Source organism: Synchiropus splendidus, chromosome 16 (assembly GCF_027744825.2).
Source record: "Synchiropus splendidus isolate RoL2022-P1 chromosome 16, RoL_Sspl_1.0, whole genome shotgun sequence".
In the NCBI taxonomy this organism is placed as follows: Eukaryota; Metazoa; Chordata; class Actinopteri; order Syngnathiformes; family Callionymidae; genus Synchiropus; species Synchiropus splendidus.
In genome coordinates, this window is record NC_071349.1 from 11197305 (window position 1) to 11215446 (window position 18142).

The 18142-nt window shown below is 43.9% G+C and overlaps 1 protein-coding gene across 4 annotated transcripts in view; it reads right to left on the bottom strand.

Moving 5' to 3' along the window:
* Positions 1-268: 268 nt before the first annotated feature.
* qkia (QKI, KH domain containing, RNA binding a) overlaps positions 269-18142 on the bottom strand; it is a 58073-nt gene continuing 40199 nt past the window's right edge. The window contains exons 5-8 of one of the 4 annotated variants that reach the window (XM_053845435.1): positions 9611-9698; positions 7810-8226; positions 5712-5786; positions 269-3678 (exon numbers count right to left, since the gene is read on the bottom strand). In XM_053845435.1, coding sequence (XP_053701410.1) covers positions 3662-3678; positions 5712-5786; positions 7810-8226; positions 9611-9698 — 597 coding nt within the window. In that variant the 3' untranslated portion in view covers positions 269-3661. Of the gene's footprint in view, positions 3679-5711; positions 5787-7809; positions 8251-9610; positions 9699-18142 lie in introns of all 4 variants that reach the window. The other 3 variants (XM_053845434.1, XM_053845437.1, XM_053845436.1) reach the window with 3 other exon arrangements.

The window sequence follows — 18142 nt, forward strand, 5'->3', positions numbered from 1 at the left end:
GGCGAGCGGAGGGCGAACGTGAGGAGTCAGCAGAATTCTCCAGCACATACAAACACAAATCAAGTAGGTGAGAGTGCGTGAGAGGGGGGGGGTGCGGGCGCTTATCAACTCGTGCAGCTTCCAGTGACGTTGCTGGTGGCGGTTTGTGTCGTCAGTGGAGGTGGCGGCCAGACACCGGTTTTAATCTTGTTAGTCCGTGAACCAGACCGAGGTTTTACATTCAATGAGAACCGGTTAAAAACACAAGACAAAAATATCAGCAAGTTAGTAAATTCTTACTAAGAACGTTTTATTAAAATAAATGCCAGGAGGTTAATAAAGGAAAAAAAAAACAGCATACACCATGAAAACTAAATGCAAGCATGTCAAAATACTTATGACAACTAATAAAGTCGCTAATGAGTTAAACAAGCCGGCAAGAAAACAAAATATGAACAGGGAAAAAAAGGCAACACTCCCCACAAGAGACAGTCGTTGAGATGTCAAAGAAGAGAGGGGAGGAGGCAGAGGGAGGGGGGACATAAATTGCAGTGGGTTTTCATAAAAAAGCACTCAGAAACATGGTTAATATACATATAAAATGAGATTAGAAAAATACATTATAAACCTGTTAACAATGGCTGTTAATTACATTATCATACATGTAGTAGGCCAGAGAGAGCAGATAGAATCACCGGTCACCTGATGGACAGATCCAGCCTCACAATGACACAGTCGTAACATTGCAGAGGGACTTCTCCGTAATACTGTCAAATAAAATGCTGAATACCCATCTCTTGCGTGTGTTTTTTCTTCTCTCAATATATTGCATTTCAATTTCAAAATAATAACACTGAGGAAAGTAAAGAAAATAATTGTTTGACCTTTTCGGCGTAACAGCGTGACGAAGGAGCTATGAGGAGGAAAACTGCCGATCTTTGTCTTTTTTTTTTTTTTCTGCTCGTACAAGGTTTACCTGCCAGCGTCTTGCTTTAATCTGCGGAAACTATTTGGCTGTGAAATAGTGTTTCGTGCTCCATTAGGCAGCTTTCACACAAGTCCGTCGCACGTCTCATGATTGTATTGATAGGTTCGTTTTTTTTTTTTTTTTTAACTGTCAAATTGTCTCGGAGAGAAAATCGACGGCGACTGGACGCGTTCAGTTTTACACAGCAGCTCGGGCTAATCTTCTATCGATGACATCATTGAGGCAGACTCCTACTTGGCAGTTTACAATTCCAAAAAAACAAACATGATTATTAAAATCTAAAGGAATAAAAGAGAACCTGCTTACAGAGTAAAGGGCCATTGTGTGAAAGTCAACAACAGAAAAAAAGAAGAAAATTCAGGAAGACAAAACCATGGCACATAGTTAGCTGGTCAAAACTGACTGCTATTCGTTTTGCATAGAAGAACTTCAGTAACACCACGAGTCACGTGGCAGCTACCTGCTCGGTGATTCGGAGCTCGCAAGCCTTTCCTCTCTGCGGGTGCTGGATATTATTGAACACAACTGGAACGGAAACCACTGTAGATAAGGCACTTTAAATATTCTAACCTTCCGAAAATCTGATGTCCGTTTTGGTTTTTCCTCTTTTTTTTTCCAGTCATATCCAGGATAACTGCACTTTTCCTCACCCACTCTGTTTTTTTCAGGTTTTTCTATCTGCAAGTATCAAAAGCTAAAATTGGCAAAAATAGATTTCTTTTTTTTTTAACTCTTTTCTCCAGCACCCTGTAAAATTATCCATTTTGATCTCCTCTTAATTCATATATGCAAGGATATATCTACATTTCATATTTCCATATACATACATTTATATCCCCTGTATAAATGTATCTATAAGAAGCATGTATAAAGCAATTTGAACAGGCAGGCATGGCTTTCACATCCTATTTTTTGTTTCTTGAGAGTCCAACAAAGGTGTGTGTGTGTGTGTGAGGGCTCAGGAGCTGTGACACTGCTCACAGGGAGGTTTGACACATTGTGGATGCACTTTGGGGGCGATTGTTTCAAAAGAAGTGATGCATCATCAGTGAAAACGGTCACAGAAAAATTGCCAAAATGTCGAGGGAAACAAAACGTGATGAAACAAATAGAAAGGAACCTGACCCCAGTGGGAGTGGAGAGAGGTTTGTGCCGAAACCCTGCGCGCCGGACCATTTATCCAAACAATCTGAGTCCAGAATAAGCCTGATCCACTGATACCTTTGATTTGTAAATATAGAATGAATTGTCATACTTTTCTATGTAGGAAACCGGAGCAACAGATTCATAGGATGGTGGACGAATTGAAGGCACATTCTTGCCATGGAAAATCTAAAATACTCGCCATCCTTGATGACACGGCGGCTCAGGATTTCGGCACAACAGCGTTCCCTGGCCGACACACTTCAAACAGATCTGCCTTGTTCTATCGCTCGCAAAATAAAAAGCAACTGCTCCAGTGGAGGGCAGCCGCCACCAATTCATATTTAAAACCCCCCGGGAGAACGATGCAAATACACATTTACTGGAAAAAGAAAACAAAAAAAAAAACCTTTGGCTAAATACGCACACACTTTTTTGTCTTTTTGATCAGAGCTCGGCGAAACCATCCAGATCATTGAATCTAAATACATCAGGCACTGCTTAATGGATGTAGTGTGGATGGGAGGGGGGTCATGGGGGAGTAGCGACGGTCAGTAGCTTATAAGCACTGCTCCAAAATCCCCAAAGCCTCAGCACACCCTACTTTCATTGTAGTATTAACTCAAATAATAATGATAAAAAAGCACACACACACGCACAAACCCCTCCATCCCCAACCCTGACCTTCCCAGCTCGCCCTTCCAACACGTGACAACACCCTGCCTCGCTTCTGACACGACGCTACCTAGTCAAATCAGGCTGAGAAAAATGATTCCAAAGCAAAACCAACTGAAAAATAAAGACAGGGGGGGAAAAACAAAACACATGAATCATTGAAAAAGCATTTGTTGCAATCATCACAGCCATGCTTGAAAACAAAACACACCCAGAATGTGTCAGCTCATCCTCACATTAGAGAGCTCCACATGTGGAACATGACAGAAATGAAACACGTTAATGTGAGCGTCTTCTCTTTCTTTCTGTTTCTTTTTCTCTGCCGAGGTGGTGGGTGGGGTGGAGGGGGGGGCAGTGGCTCTAACAGCAATGGTCGAACTGATAAAATCGCCATCGACCACCATTTGATTGACACAAGTGAGGTGACGGTGGGTGGGGTGGGGACAGGATGGCTGGTCGGAGGGTCGGGGGAGAGGGGCTTATTGCTTTATCATTCAGTGCAGAATTGAGAGGGACATAAAAAACAAAAAAGTTCCACCGGCGAATCTGACTCATGAAGAAAAAGAAAGAGAAAGAATGGGAACCGAACTCAATGAACAGAGGGTAAAAATGAATACTGCACAACTTGGTTGGGTTTCGGTGAAGATTCTGCGTTGGTTGGTTGGTTGTTTTTTTGTTTGTTTTTGTTTTGTCAGAAAGTGTTAGGGTAACTGTACGGGCAGGTGCCTCCCTTTCTTGCGCCCTCCCTCTCTCTCTCTCTCTCTCTCACTTGCGTCCGAGAGGCTAGCAAAAGGCAATTACCAGTTAACTGATCAGCAGGCAGGCTTGGGGCGGCTCGTCATTGGGTGAAGAGTTCAGAGGTCAGAAGTTCATGTGTTAGTTGCCGGTGGCGGCTAGGTGGTTAGAAACAAAAACAAAACAAACAGAAAAAAAAGATAGAAAGGATATTAGTGTCAGCAAGAAGAGACTGGAATGACATCATTTTAACAATAAAATGAATCTGTTTATGTCGCTCTACTTATGAGATGAACACACTGACTAGAAAAGCCACCCCCCCTCCCCCCAAAGTAGCTTGGTAGTTTGATTAACAGCCAACACTGCCCCCCCCAACCCTCCCCCCACTCACATAAATAAACAACACCAACAACAACAAAAGCAAAGAGGTGGAACAGACAAACAAAGTGACAGATATCTAGTGTTTTAGTGTCTTTAGGTGCACGTAACAAACAGTGTGATTAGTGGTGCGGAGACCGATGCCTCGCATACACTACACGACTTCGCAAACAAGAGTGACTTTTTTCGAAAAGATAATAGAGGAAAGCGAACACAGAAACTATATAGCATCAATAAATTAGCATCTGAAAAGCTCAACATGGAGCAACTTGATAAATATAAGTCGTCTTATGGGGAGGCTTGGTCTGAATTTCTCTATCAAAAGTGAAGTAGAGGGATATTGGAGACCTGGCAACCACTCATGCACAAAGGGAGCAAAGGCCCTTCAAAAGCATAGAAATAAAATGCTGACAAATTGGACACTAAGGTGTCAAAAGGGCTGATTCGTAGTGATGAGTCAGTGAAGTTTCATGAAACAGCAGCTTTGTTTCCACTGGAGGCAAGACAATGCAAGGTTTCATTGAAATTAATGCTCAGAGCAAGGATTCAAGAGCAGAGAGTGCCACCTGGTGGAGACTATTTTGGGGGGGACTGTTTCATGAAACCTCATCAGCCCATCACTACCTGTTGGTGTCCTCACTGTCACAGCTTAGCAGGGGACTGCTTCAGGTTTAAAAACGAAGCAAGTAGTAGTGAACTACTAAAGTAACGACACTGTTTCACGAAACCTGTTCTGCCCAGGACTAGCCTTGTTTTCACAGCTGACCTGAGGGCAAAAATAAGAGCTCAAAAATAAGGACTATGGAGGAGAGTGCCATACGGTGTAGTCTAAATAGGGGGCAATGTTTCATGAAACTTGGTGAACGGACTCAAAGGTGACCTGCATTGATCTGGTTCGGCAAAGAATTGCTCCCTAAGTGCATGAAGTCTCAGTCACCTAAGACTCTCTCTAAGGTTCCGCACTCCGGACTACTTTAATCAAAAAAAAAAAAAAAGTTTCAGAATATCGTAAAAATAGCGTCTCAAAACGTGAAAAATGAAACCTCATTGTTAAAGTCGTGTAGTGTACGATCAGCATTGCAGCGTCCAGTGTTATGTAATAACTGTGTCTAGTGTTAAATGTGCAATGAATAGATGAATCGAAGCTTTCCGATTCTTTTCTCTTTATTTAGCAGTATACTTTTATAGAATATAAATATACACAAGAACCATAAATACATTTGATATAAAATGCTCAAATATAAAATGACAGTACCTCATGTACAACTGAAATATAATAGAAATGCTCTTTCTGTATTTGCAATAGACAGAAGGGAATACAAGCTACCTGGAATAAGCTCATGTCTGTGTCTGTTGTAGAAAAATAAAATCAGAAATACATTTTTTTGAGGTGGAATGGTGACTAGTAGCAGTATGGCTTGTTGTTTTTTTCTGCGTTTCCCTTTGCTTGGAGGAGCCAAAGGAGATAAATCATGTATGGGAACAAACGTGCCCCATTTTAGGCTCTAATCTCATATCAGAGGAATGTCATTGCCTGCAAAGTTCTACCTGTCTCGTGTTTTCACAGCTATGTCTCAACTTGGCCTGAGCGTCGGAATATACACAGTGTACATATTTGTATATGTTAAGTACTGAATGTAAACATAATGTGCATACCACGAGCCACCATTTAACTGGTGTGTGGGTGTGTGGGAAGGAAGAGTGGGAGGGGGGGAAGGAAGACAGTAAAATAGACATCATAAATTCCCAACTAAGGCATAAGAATCATTGAAATGCATTTGATATCAGAGTGTAGCTCAGAGACTAAACTGACCTCTGTCTGCGGTCACAATCCTTTGGTAAGGATGGACCCGCGTGTCATGCCGTCTCACTTTAGTAGCCATTGCACCTAGATCGTAACAGGTCCACAAGGTTAGAAACCATCATTGTTTACAGTAACAACATTCACATTTCAACACAGTCAGAAGTGATACAACATGAAACTGAATATTACATATGCACAAGTCACACTTCATAGAAAAGAATAACACGTCTTTGAGAGCTTTGCTTTAACAAAAAAAAATGACAAGTATAATTAAGCTATATCAAATTCCACAGTGCTCAACGTCAGAAGGAGGACTCTTTGAAAAGGTGCGGGGGGAAAGGCTGGCTGTCTGGGGGACCCAATGGGTCAACAGGACCTGATGGGATTGGTCTCTTTATTCATAAGAAATGGGGGATCCAATATTGCTGGGATGGTAATTGAAAAGTGCCAGAACTCGCCGCCTGACTCTCACCATCTAATACATCCCACTAGGTTATGCTTCTTATAATCTTGCCCTACGAAAAGCGATTTAATTCCCATATCATGTGTAATTTAAAGGGATTAGGGCTGAGCGAATTTTCTGATCAGCACGTGAGATGAATGATCTCTCATGCATCTACTTCTGGTGTAAACAAAGCAATGAGAGGATGAAATCAGGTGCCTCTTTGAGCGCCACACGGCAGTGAGCCGCTGCGCTAGTCTATACCTCTGCGCACGAAAACAATCTAGTAGGACCAGATACGCAATGGAAATGCTCGCGCACATTTTTTACCGAAAATCCTTTTTTTTTTTTTTTTTTTTTTTGGGTTCTTTTTTTAACTACTGTATCAAGCGTATTATTTGGAGTCGCACTGAAACTGATCTGTGATGGCGGGTGATGACCTATAATCATTTTTTGGACTTTTTTTTTTTTTTACTGGGAAAGTGATAATGACTTTCAGTCCCTGCTCCGCAGCAACTCTCCATGATTTGTAGACTTGTCCAAGCCATCCAGATCCAGTATTTTGTTCAAGCAGTTTCAAGGCCTTTGAGGTACGGCGGGATGAACCACTTCATGTAAGCACAACCACTACACCGTTGGATTGATTTAAATTGTTATATAGCTGTATCCAAGGCTTCACGCAGTTGAAGGCCCAGCATTTCATTATCCATAAGGCCGGTGGCAGTGGAATACAACAGTGCAGGCAGCGGAGCCACAAATGTTTAAGCATGAGAGAGTGTTCCACGGGGCTGCGTCTAGCTGAAGGCACCAATCGATCGCGAGAGTAAATAAAATGCACTAAGCTGGTGTAACCCTGCAAGTTAAAGAGAGGGAAGCCAGTCCGCAGCGGCCCCCGCCCGCCCCCACCCTCCGTCTGTTCAACATAAAAAATCCCAGGAGTCTAACAAACATCAGCTCCGTTCAAATCAAGCCTCAATCAAGGGCTGCAATGAAGTCGCGGCCTCTGCAGCAGATGTGATTCGACCTAACGCTCGACGAGTGAAGCCGCGGCGTTCCTAATGAAGCACTTCTTCAAAGGGTTCTTTGGTAGCATATATGGTCTGTTTAAACACCGCTGAGAGGGGGTATATCCAGCCCAGAAACTAAGGGGAATGTCAGGTATTTGCAGTTCAAGGGGGGGTGAGACAGAGACAATGAAGCCTGCTGAAGTAAAAAGGGAAGACTGGAAGAGTTTAATGAACATCCCCAGTGGGAGGGAGAGTGGGACTATCTGCAGGCATCAAGGCCTCTGCCTGCAGCACAGAGGAATGATGTCAGAAGCCGCAGAAATCCAAAGGGATCTCCCGCCAGACTGCATATGCCTGGAGGCCAGCGTATGAAAGGCAAGGCGAGCAGTTGCATGTACGCGAGAGTTTCCTCAGACAGTCCTCCTATAGGAGCCTAGCAGAAAAGAGGCAGTGTAGACCTTACTGCTTAGTGAGAGCTACTCTAAAGTATCTGGGAATTAACAGAGAACTAGCCCCTCGCTGAATCATCCCTTTTTCAATTCATATAAAAATGTCCACGACAGCCACTTAACTGGTCGCCCCATTATCAAGCGCTCCACCAGCACATCCACCCTGCCAGTTAGTCTGTTTTATTCTCAGGTGGACACGACATATTTACCTTTTAACAAGTCCTGACTGTGGCTCAAGGAAGCAACGTCCAGCACCCCAGCTCCGGGGTAAAACAAGCTGCCCTCATGTCCAGGCTGGCTAAAGCTGGCTGTCGTAGCTGCCGCACCCATGCTCCCCCAGGTTCTCTTACCTAGAACCCCACTGTGCTCGATGGGGTACTCCAGCAGGGAGGTGGGTGCCAGGGCGTAGGGGTACTCGTAAGGGGTGGTGTAGATGAGCCCGCCGTCGGGTGTAGGAGGCACCAGAGTAGGGGTGCCGTTAGGCAGCATGGCAGCCATCTGAGTGGGCCGGATGAGGTTCATGATGGGGGCCCCTGCTGGTGTTGGGGGCCGTAACGCTGGGGGAGGCAACACCGGCCCTGTGGGGGCCGCTATAAGACGAGGTCCCTGAGCGGCGGCTGCCGCTGCTGCAAGAGAGAACGCAAGGGTGGCTGCCATAAGCAAGAGAGTGAAGGACAGGAGCAGAGAGAAAGTGACAGAAAACAAAGAGAACAAACGTGGATCCAAATCACAGATGAGCAGTGGAAGTGGTGAAAATACAAAAGCAGGGAAAAGGTGAAACAGAAGGTGGCAGGAAGAGAGGGGAGGGGCAAAAGGGAAAATTAGTCCATGCAATGATCATGGTGGTGCACCACATAAGCCACAATAATGTTTGCAAAGAAAATAAACAGCAACACAAAATAGTAAAAAAAAAAAAAACAAACCCTCACCCCAAAAACAAGAGGAAACACAAAACACAAAGCACATTATCCTGCAGTCATCCTGATGCATTCAAAGCATACAAATCACCACGGCAGCTCAACATTCGTCTACTGCAAATGGATGAAGTGAGGTAAACGGTGTACCAACAGGAACTGAAATGATGACTGGAAGTAGAGAAGAGACATGACTAAAGCAGCTTTTGTACGCTCTTGGAAATGTTGAGTGTGACCCAAGACCAGCTGGATTTGCTGTCACCTGACTGAGCCAGTGTGTTATTGTGTTAGAATCTAGAAAAAAAATGTGGTTAGTAAATAAAATACTGGCTGAAAAAAAGTGATGAGAAACATATTATGTCGTACCAAATAGATGTTTTCAATTGTATCTTTTTTGTCATTTAAAAGCTAAAGGAATAAATGAAACACAATTTGGAGAGAGTCGTACCTGCCATCTACAGTCAGCAGTTCATCAAGTTTGAAATTCAATACTGTTATTGTCTAGACATTTGCATGAACAACCGACGCATTGTTTCATGTTCAGATTTATATTCACCCCTATTTAAGCATCAACAAAAAGGGGTTTAAATGTGACGGAAAACAGTCCTTTGACCTACAATAAACTTTGTGCTGTTGCCAGACTTGAAGTATTTACATGTTTCCAAGTTTAAGCGTCATAAAACAACACAGACAGGTGATTCAAAAAACACTTTGGAGGCGTGGAGAAGTATCCGACATGCACAGTTCAGCAGGTGAGCTTCAGCAATGTGCTGACAGTTAGAATCCGCCAAGAGCAGGTGACACAGAGCAACCACATCTGGATTTCAGTGGAAAGGACCATGGGGGGCGGGGGGATAGACGGAGGGCAGAGAAATATACGGAAGAAAAACAAAACATCTCCAGCTCATGGTCAAATATGCAAACGTGGATGCCTTCACATACGGAGATGATGAAATGTACACAGAGAAACGGATTGACTTGTACATGGAGGTAAACACAGTCAATGCGATTCACACATAAAGAGATGTGCTTCGTGTGTGACTGAAACATGAACTTGAACAACTGTTTGCCTGCGTGGTAATGCCAGCCGACTTACGTGGTTTGATGTTATTGTCTCTGTACGTCCCGTTGAGAATTGCCAATTCCATCAGCTGTATCTTCTTCAAATTGTCTTCTCCCTCCGCCTGCGAGACAAAGGAATTCCAAAATCAATGCTACACGAGCCCAGGATCCTTTACAAGCAAACTGTAACAATCCACTAGGCAACCATTTAATCAAACTACGTACGTGGGTGTTGCTAAAAAGCAGCAGGGGGCAGCTAAATCATTTTGACAGTGAATTCCGTCTGCTTATAACAAGCCCTGGTTGCACGGGGTTTAGAGAACGGGGGCAATGATATGCTGAAGTGTCGTCAAGGGAGACCCCTGTTCTTCAAGTGTGCAGATGCTAATTCATCCATATAAAACAAGATGGCTTTATTTAGACCCCTGTTTTCTACAGTCAACTATAGTCACCTTTCACTTAAAATCAATGAAAGGAACTGGAAATTTTGTGATAAAATATCAGAAATTAGGAAAGTATCTGTATATTTATATGAAAGCTGATCTTGTAAAAGCCTCAAAACTTCACCGTTCAACCTGCGTGAGTTGTGCCTCTGAATATTTAAGCTGTGAACCAACAGCATGTTTAGTAATTAGGGTGAATGAGGTCAAATTCTTTGCAGCTCAATGACGTAAAAGAGCAACACATGACTTTAAGTCCGAGGAATAATATCGTATGCACAGGCGCACTGCATGTGAATGCATCATTTGAAAAAGGCTGACGCATTAAAGGAGATGAGTTTGTGTGTAAACCTCTGTTCTATCTTTAGTCTTTCTGCCGGACTCATGCATAGTTGAACAACGGCGTGCTGCTCTATTCCGAGGATGATAAGCAAAGAGAGATGTGGTAGGAGGGAGAGGCGTCAGGAAAAAGAAGGAGAGCTCAGAGTTAAGCTCTCCCCCGAGACTGCTCTTCAAGACAGCCGCTGAGAGAGGGAGAGAAGCGAAGGTTAAGCAACAGAAAAAGGGACAATGCCTGGACTCTCCTGGCTGAATGTGAGGCAGTGTCCTCAGCAGACGTGTTGGTGTGTGCGACGTTTGGTGCAACAGCACTGACTGCCAATTAATGAAGGAGGTTTTCCAGAGCAGTCTGATTCACTGCATCCTCTGTCTGTCCCGTAATGAGAGGCGTCTGAGTCACAAACATGACGCAAACTTTTGCTTTACCGCTGTAAAGTAAACCATGACCTTCTGATGAGCTTGGGGTTTGTTGCACAATAGCAGCAGTACACTAAATGAACCTTCCAAACAGAGCCGGCGAAACAAAACACCATTTAGAAATGGCACTATTAAACTGATCATTTGATTTTACGGCGCACATTTTCTGAAATTCTAAACCTGTAGCCACCTATTAGCCATGCTGGCTTTTGAGTGGCTGACAGAACTCATGATGGAGGCTTGGGAAAATGAAACTGAAGCGAGCGCTCCCTGAAACGGAAAAGGCTGCAGCTACCTCTCTCTGTACTGTACTCCAGAGCCTTTTTTAATTCCAGTAATTCATTCTCACGATTCAAAGTCGCTGATTTCCCCGCTAATTATGAGCAAGTGTCTTCGCAAAATCTGTGTCAGTGTGCCAACCTCCTCCACAGACTCCATTTGAGGACCAGACAGAATGAGAGCTCCTTTTCTTATGATGATGAATAACAATGCTCCGTTTACTTTTCTTGTCACTAGTTGGAAAGTATTTGATTTATTTATGCAAGAACTGAACAATCTTAGAGTCTCTTGATATGGTGGTTCATTTGCATTATGTGCGGGTCAGGTTTACTCTGTCTTTCTCTGGCAGTGACTGTTGCTGGGTTGGTTGACATTTACAAGGTTATCAAACAGCAGGGTTGTCAAGGGGGTTAACATGTGAATGTTGGGGCTCCCATCAATCATATTGTCCAGGTGGGGAGCCAAACAGGGGAGTAATGGAGGACACAGGAAGTGGATGAATGTAAAATGTATGAATCAGCAGTGGCGTGCTTCATGGTCATCTCTCCTTTTACGTTATATTGTGCTAGTATTTTAAACAACAAGATTAACTGTTGGAACTTTACTTAATCTCTTCACTTTGTTTTGAAGGCCGTATTTCAAACTTTATTATTCAGCTTTGCAAATGTATGAATCAATTGCAGTGCTACAAGGTCACTAGTTCAAGCTCCAATAAAGATGATGCTAAACAATTTTCTGGAACTGTGCACAGGATCGTACAATGCACCGACTGCGTGCGTGTGTGTGTAGCGTGTCGTGGAATTCCCTCAACAGGGCGAGCTGCTGGATTACCGAACGAGAGGAATGAAAAGAGGAAGTTTCATTTATCATCCCTGACATGGGAGCACACACCACACCAGCAAGGATGGGACGCGCACACACACGCTGCTGTCCATCAGTGAACAAGCCAGTCAATAAAGCTGCTCTATCCACCAGAATCAGATTCAATCAATGAGCCCTATTTGTGAAATCAGCAGAGCGGTAAAAGCTATCAGGGAGGAGCGAGAGGAGGGAGGGAGAGGGGGGAGGCGCGAGAGCGGCGGGCTGAGCGGGTTAGCCCTGTCCCTACCTGACAACATGTCTATAGAGCCGCTCTCTACATGTTAAATCTCTGTCTTGCTCATGGTTAAGTGACTAATCAAAGCCTGTATTGAGTGTTGAGTGTTGACCATTTCCCCGCAAACCATCGACATGATGCTGCGTGGGCGGGCAAAATTACAACAAGGAGATTGGATGTCTCCCTGGTGTAAGGTCTGCCTTCTAAATACGCACAAGGCAGTGTGACTCAGGACCAGTTCCTTTTCATCCCACCCACAGATACGACGCCTGGATTAGGTTGGATGGCTTTCCCTCATGTCTGGCAGCCACTGAGGGGGAGTTTTTGTAGCTCATATCTGGCTACAGTCATCAGCTTGAAGAGATGAAATGATCATAAAGTAGTGAACAAAAGAGACAAAGGGTGCCAGCGAGGAGCACAGCAAGACAAATACAAAGTGTAAATGATGGTTGGACGGAGGAGAAGAAAGGCTGGCGAACACTAGACGAGGAAAGACGGACTGTACAGTGGAAACCAATTTGTCTGTTCCCTCGTGGGCTGACACGGACTTCGGCCTGCTTTCCTTTCTTGGCCTCCCTGCCAGTCATCGCCGCTGTACAAACACACACCCCGCACAAACATGGATGGATTTCTTACACGCGGCGCAGGGCTGGGCTGGGCTCTATCAAAACTACTCCAATTACCTCAGCAGTAAACACTGCCTGCTCCGCCTGCCTCCTGGGATACAGCCAGAGGTGGAATGTGCACCACTCAGAGTGTGAAAGGAGGTACAAAATCTGGCCGTTTGGACTCCAGGTAAAAGGAGGCCGAGGATGGGAGGATGACTTCATGTGCAGGGATGGCACTGGTAGTGGCAACATCTGTCTTTTTCCCCCTCCTTCGATCCACTCCCTTCTGGTTACTTCCCAAACAAACATCTGGAGGAGAATGATTACCCTCCCTGCGAATGATCACTTATCAACAATTCACTCAGTACTGAAAAACAGTAGAAGCAAGGCCTTGTACTTCAGCAGTAGACATCTAAACAAAAATAAACTAGAGACAAGACAGTTTAGTCAGGACATGTAAATAGAAGTTGAAGAGGTGCCGCAAACCAGATCCTGATGTATGTCGTCAACGGCAAACGTGTTCGTCAAGTTGCGTGTTGATAGGATATTTAGCAATTTCACAAAAACATCTGGTAGATATCATCCAAGACCAACATTGTCCAGTTGATACGAATTAATGGCAACAATGTTACACAATCACACAAAATATGGTGTGTGTATATATATATATATATATATATATATATATATATATATATATATATATATATATATATACATATCCTGGCAACAGCAGCGGTATGCCAAATGATTCCAAATCGTAGGTCAAATGTCAACTGTACGTGAAGAGCCCACTGTACGCTGCAAACACCAGATGTCCAACGTGAACACAAACACTGTAATTACTTGAAAATTACAGCTTTTCCATGAGAGGGTGTTGACAACGAGCAACGGTCCAGTTGCGACAAGAAAGCACACTAAACTACTCCAAGAAAAGAAGCGCCAGCTGCCTAAAACAATCTTTTCAGTTCCTTCTAAGGTTGCACAGACGAAGTTGTCTGCACACAAACTCGGCTGTTTCAAAAGCAATTTCCTTCTCCCTCACGTATTCCGTTTTGTTTAAAGCCATCTGCCAAGAGAACAGCGCCCGAGAAGCATTTCCATTTCTCTTCAAATACCAAAACAATCTCCCAGATTGTAACCTCAGTGACTTACACCATGACAATGTTTCTACAAAGCCTCTTTATACCCCCTCCTTGGTCTCCTTCCTGGTCCAAGACAGCTCTGTTAGCAACATGTCCCATTAGTCATGCTGACCACTAACACATTTGCTCATTGGCATCGAAGCCAACCGGAATGTAGTAACATTAACAGGGTGGCTCCGCCCCATTACTGTCAATCTAGCAGCTTTTCTGGGATCAAAGTCAGGAGCCAACTGTTTAAGCTACCTTGCAAAACAAACTGCTAACATCATGGTTCTTCTCTGATCGAGTCAAAGAAAGACATTTCTCTTCCCCCCATGAGAGACAGCATTAATGGTACAAAGGATGAGTGAGTGATCTTTTTTATCCCCAGAAACTGGAATGGTTTTCCATGTAACCTAACAGCATTACCAGCGGATTAAGCGTCACATAAATAACCCACAATAATCGGCGCAGATTTAACAACATGATTTAGATGCTTTTGACCTGCAACTCTCTGTCAACAGATGATGTTACAAGCTCAGAGCAGACGGATCATGTAATCAAACCATGCTGGACAGACCAACTAACATCTGCCCATTTACTCGGGTCCCTTTTTCGCTTTCATTTAAATCCTTTCAACAGACTCTGTAGCCATATTTCTTATTAAAAATGACTGCATCTGTACGTTGTTTATGTAGCCGAGTGCGCTCTTCACTGTAACTTTCAAGCTTTTCTCTTGATCCCTCCATTCCAGCAGGCTGCCAGACGGAGCATTGTTCTATTGCTTGCTATCCCTTAATGCCCTCCAATCGAGCAGGGCATATCTTGAAGGGATTTGGCCAGGGATGATTTGGGAGCTTTAAATACTGCTGAGGGATTTGCATCCGACTCAGAGATCCTGTCTCTGTTGCACTGATCCTATTTTTAGAACGGAGATACAAGTAAGTCTGACAAAGATTGACTCTTGAAACCTGTTAGATGAGAATCTACCTCTTCATTTTCAGTCAGCGGAGTACATCTAATTTGTTCATCCAGAAAACCGATGTAGTTCAAAGCCCACAGCTGTAGCTTCTCCAGTTGCCTAATGGAGTTGGTGTAGAGGCGAGTGTTCCATTTGCACCTTTTTTTTTTTTTTACAGATTTAAGAAAGAACAGTTGAAATGGCATCCAACAAAACCTTGTCAAAATAATAATGGGTCAGCTTTTGTCAACTTTTCTATTGTCCCACATTCAAGAATGGAGGAGCAGTTGCTCTTATGTTTGAATGACGAGGTCGGCCTTGCGTGCAAAAATCCACAGAAAGTATATGGAGATTCTGAACAACCTGACTGCTGCAAAAAGCAATATACCGGCTGCAGACACTGCTGGCTGCTTTTCACCTAGAGCAAATAATTCAAGTGGGTCTGGCCAAAACGTTTTTAAGAGAATACATCTGTCTACAGTGGAGTTTTGTAAGAAATCTCCGGCAATAACAAGCGATGTCAGAGAGGAGGTTAGTGTTTGTGTGAAATCGCTAAGACCCAGAGAATGGAGTTCAAAATGACTTGCGCCTTGGCAAGCTGAGGACAGATCAAAGTTGATTTTCAAATTCTAGCTGCAGAGCTTCACTAAATCCAATTTTCTTCCCTAAACACTGAGGTATTGGTCATCTGAGTCAAGAGATGGAAGTAATGTCACACAGCATATCTGTGTTTGTGCTTACGCTTCGGGAGCACAAAAGTTTGGGCCCTGGAAAAGCCCCTGAGCCAGTTCAGAAGGTACCGTGGCTGGACTGTTTGAAGTAGCATGTGTGTGACAAAGCAGGGATCATAAGAGAGCCTTTGGATATGCAGCTCTTTCCTGCGACTTGAATTGAATCACTCACGCAAGAAAATAAGCAAGCAAGTCAAAGACCCTTCTGCTTTTGCTCGGGTCCCTCAAAACGGATTAAAAGGGCCTTCAAAGAGAGGGAAATATAGGTCTGGGGGGTCGCAGTGACCCTCAGTTAACAATTAGGTTTCAGGGCAGATGAAATTCCGTCCACTGAATTTCTTCTCTTCCTCTGTCTTATATTAAAATGTCCAAGAAATGTGCAACAGAGCACAATCGAAGAGAAGAACAGGTGAAAATAATCAGGCAAAAAAACGTGAAATAACCATCAGAACTGGAAGAGTCATTCATGGAAAAGAACTTAAACTGATGGCAAACAGCCAAGACAGAAAGAGAACACTACGGATAGCTAAATTCATGACAGCGAGTGGCCAGATTTTTACCTTAAGGGCCATTGTTTACTTTAGAGAAAGAACCACCTGGTTGCTCCTGAGGAGAGTTATAAAAGCAGAAACAGGGGAAGAACTGGCAGATGGACACTCTGAGGATGGAATTGCTGGAGGAAACCCGCAGGGCAACACCCAACTCAGAGTTCAATTGTGACAGAGAGGATAGTTCATCTACAGCCGCCCCTCATCTCCCCTTGCAGTTCGTGACTTTCACAAACTAGTCCAAAGAGATGAGCCACAATCATGATTGAAATATGTTTCACAGGAGCCAAGGGTTCCTTGTGTAAAGTGGCTTAAGTGGTCAATTCCAATTATCCACTTACCACCCCTAGATAAGTATTATGAGGCTATTACTGCATTACACAATTTTAGCTCCGTGAAGGACCGGTCTCTAATGTGGACACCAATTTGACGGCAGCAAAAATGACCTCACAAGACCACGAAAAAAGCTGTTTAGAAGGGCAAACCAGGGCGGAAAACATAGGAAAGGGGCAGCCTACCTTATGAATAAATGTATACACAACTGCAATTAAACAGGTAACAATAAAGAATAATTGAAAACAGGGATGTACATTGTGTGGGCGATGGTAGAAAAACAGCAGGAGAAGCTTAACTTACATCGGCAGGCCATCTCGAGAAGAGGTCAAAAAGTCAAGGAAGCCAATTAAAAAGATGATTAACATTCATGTGGGAGATGCAGCGATGACGCGCAGGCTGGATTGCCATTCCTCCACACACACACACCAAATGGGAGCACTGAGGACTACAGTCCCTGACCTGTTGAGAGTCTGGTGTCCTGGGAGGTTGAGATCAGGAGGTTAATAAGATCCAATCCAGCTTCTTCATTAGCCTGATGCAGGTAATAACAGCCTACAGGGAGAGACGCCGGCAGGTTTGCTAAAACCATCCTTTTCCCACCAAATCCATGAGGCCGACTCAAAGCAAGGTGACACTAATGATAGGCATAGTCATTCTCCCGATATTGACACGTTGCAAAGACTGGCACAACACTTGCTGCATTCAATTGTAAAAACACTGTCTGTCAGTCACCCTCCAGTGACTCCCATCTATCATGTAACTGGAGCTCTTCCAGGGACTTCTTTAGGTCGTGGTTCCCAAACCATTTTTTTCGCAAAGGGAACCCAGTTTGCCTCACACCAGGCCTGAATAGTTATGTTTAACAGCCTCTTCTTTCATCAATGTTTGTCAAACAAAATGTGAGAGCAACCACCAAAACAGACACAGAAATACTTTATACATACTTTATACAAAGAACAGTTGTATGGAGTAATATGATTTGGGGCACTTAAGACATCCCATCAGGCTCCCCAAATGGATAGAGGAGGGGAACGGACTCCTTTGGGAACCATGGCAGGCTTCAGCTGTCGGACTCTACAGCAAGAATACGCCTTGTTCGGGTGTATTGGGGTTCTCTCATGCATAATAGGTGGGAATAGAGTAAATAAAAATGGTGGGTCGACCCAAGACAAAATAAACATCATTAATTGGAGATGCACACATGGATGGGTGCAGCCAGATGGTGTTTTGTTCTCATTTGTCATACACTAGTGATACAGAGAAGGAGAGGGTGAAAGCATCACAGACAAAAAGGAAAAGGTGTTCAATGACTGCATAAATCAGTAAAATGTAGCCCCAAAATTGCATTTGACTGATCATGTCCTGCATCCTCCTCCTCGTGTAGCTTCCATCCTCCAACTCTAAGGGCTTCTGACTGCGATGCCTTTGTAGCGTTCTGCCAAGTCGGATGCATACTGGCGAGGACAGGCACAACACCCTGCAGATTGCCAAACTTGGCGTCCATTGAGGTCCATCTGCCAGCCTTTATGCGGAAAATAAAAAATAAAAAATGCTCTTCCTCGTCCTTTAAGTTGGCCCAGAGCAGGGAGAGGGAAAAAATAAACCAAAGAAAAGCCCAGAAGCTTTGGAGCCCAAGACCAAAGTCTTAAACAGGTTTTCCAAACAGGCAAACTTTCCCTGGATGCCC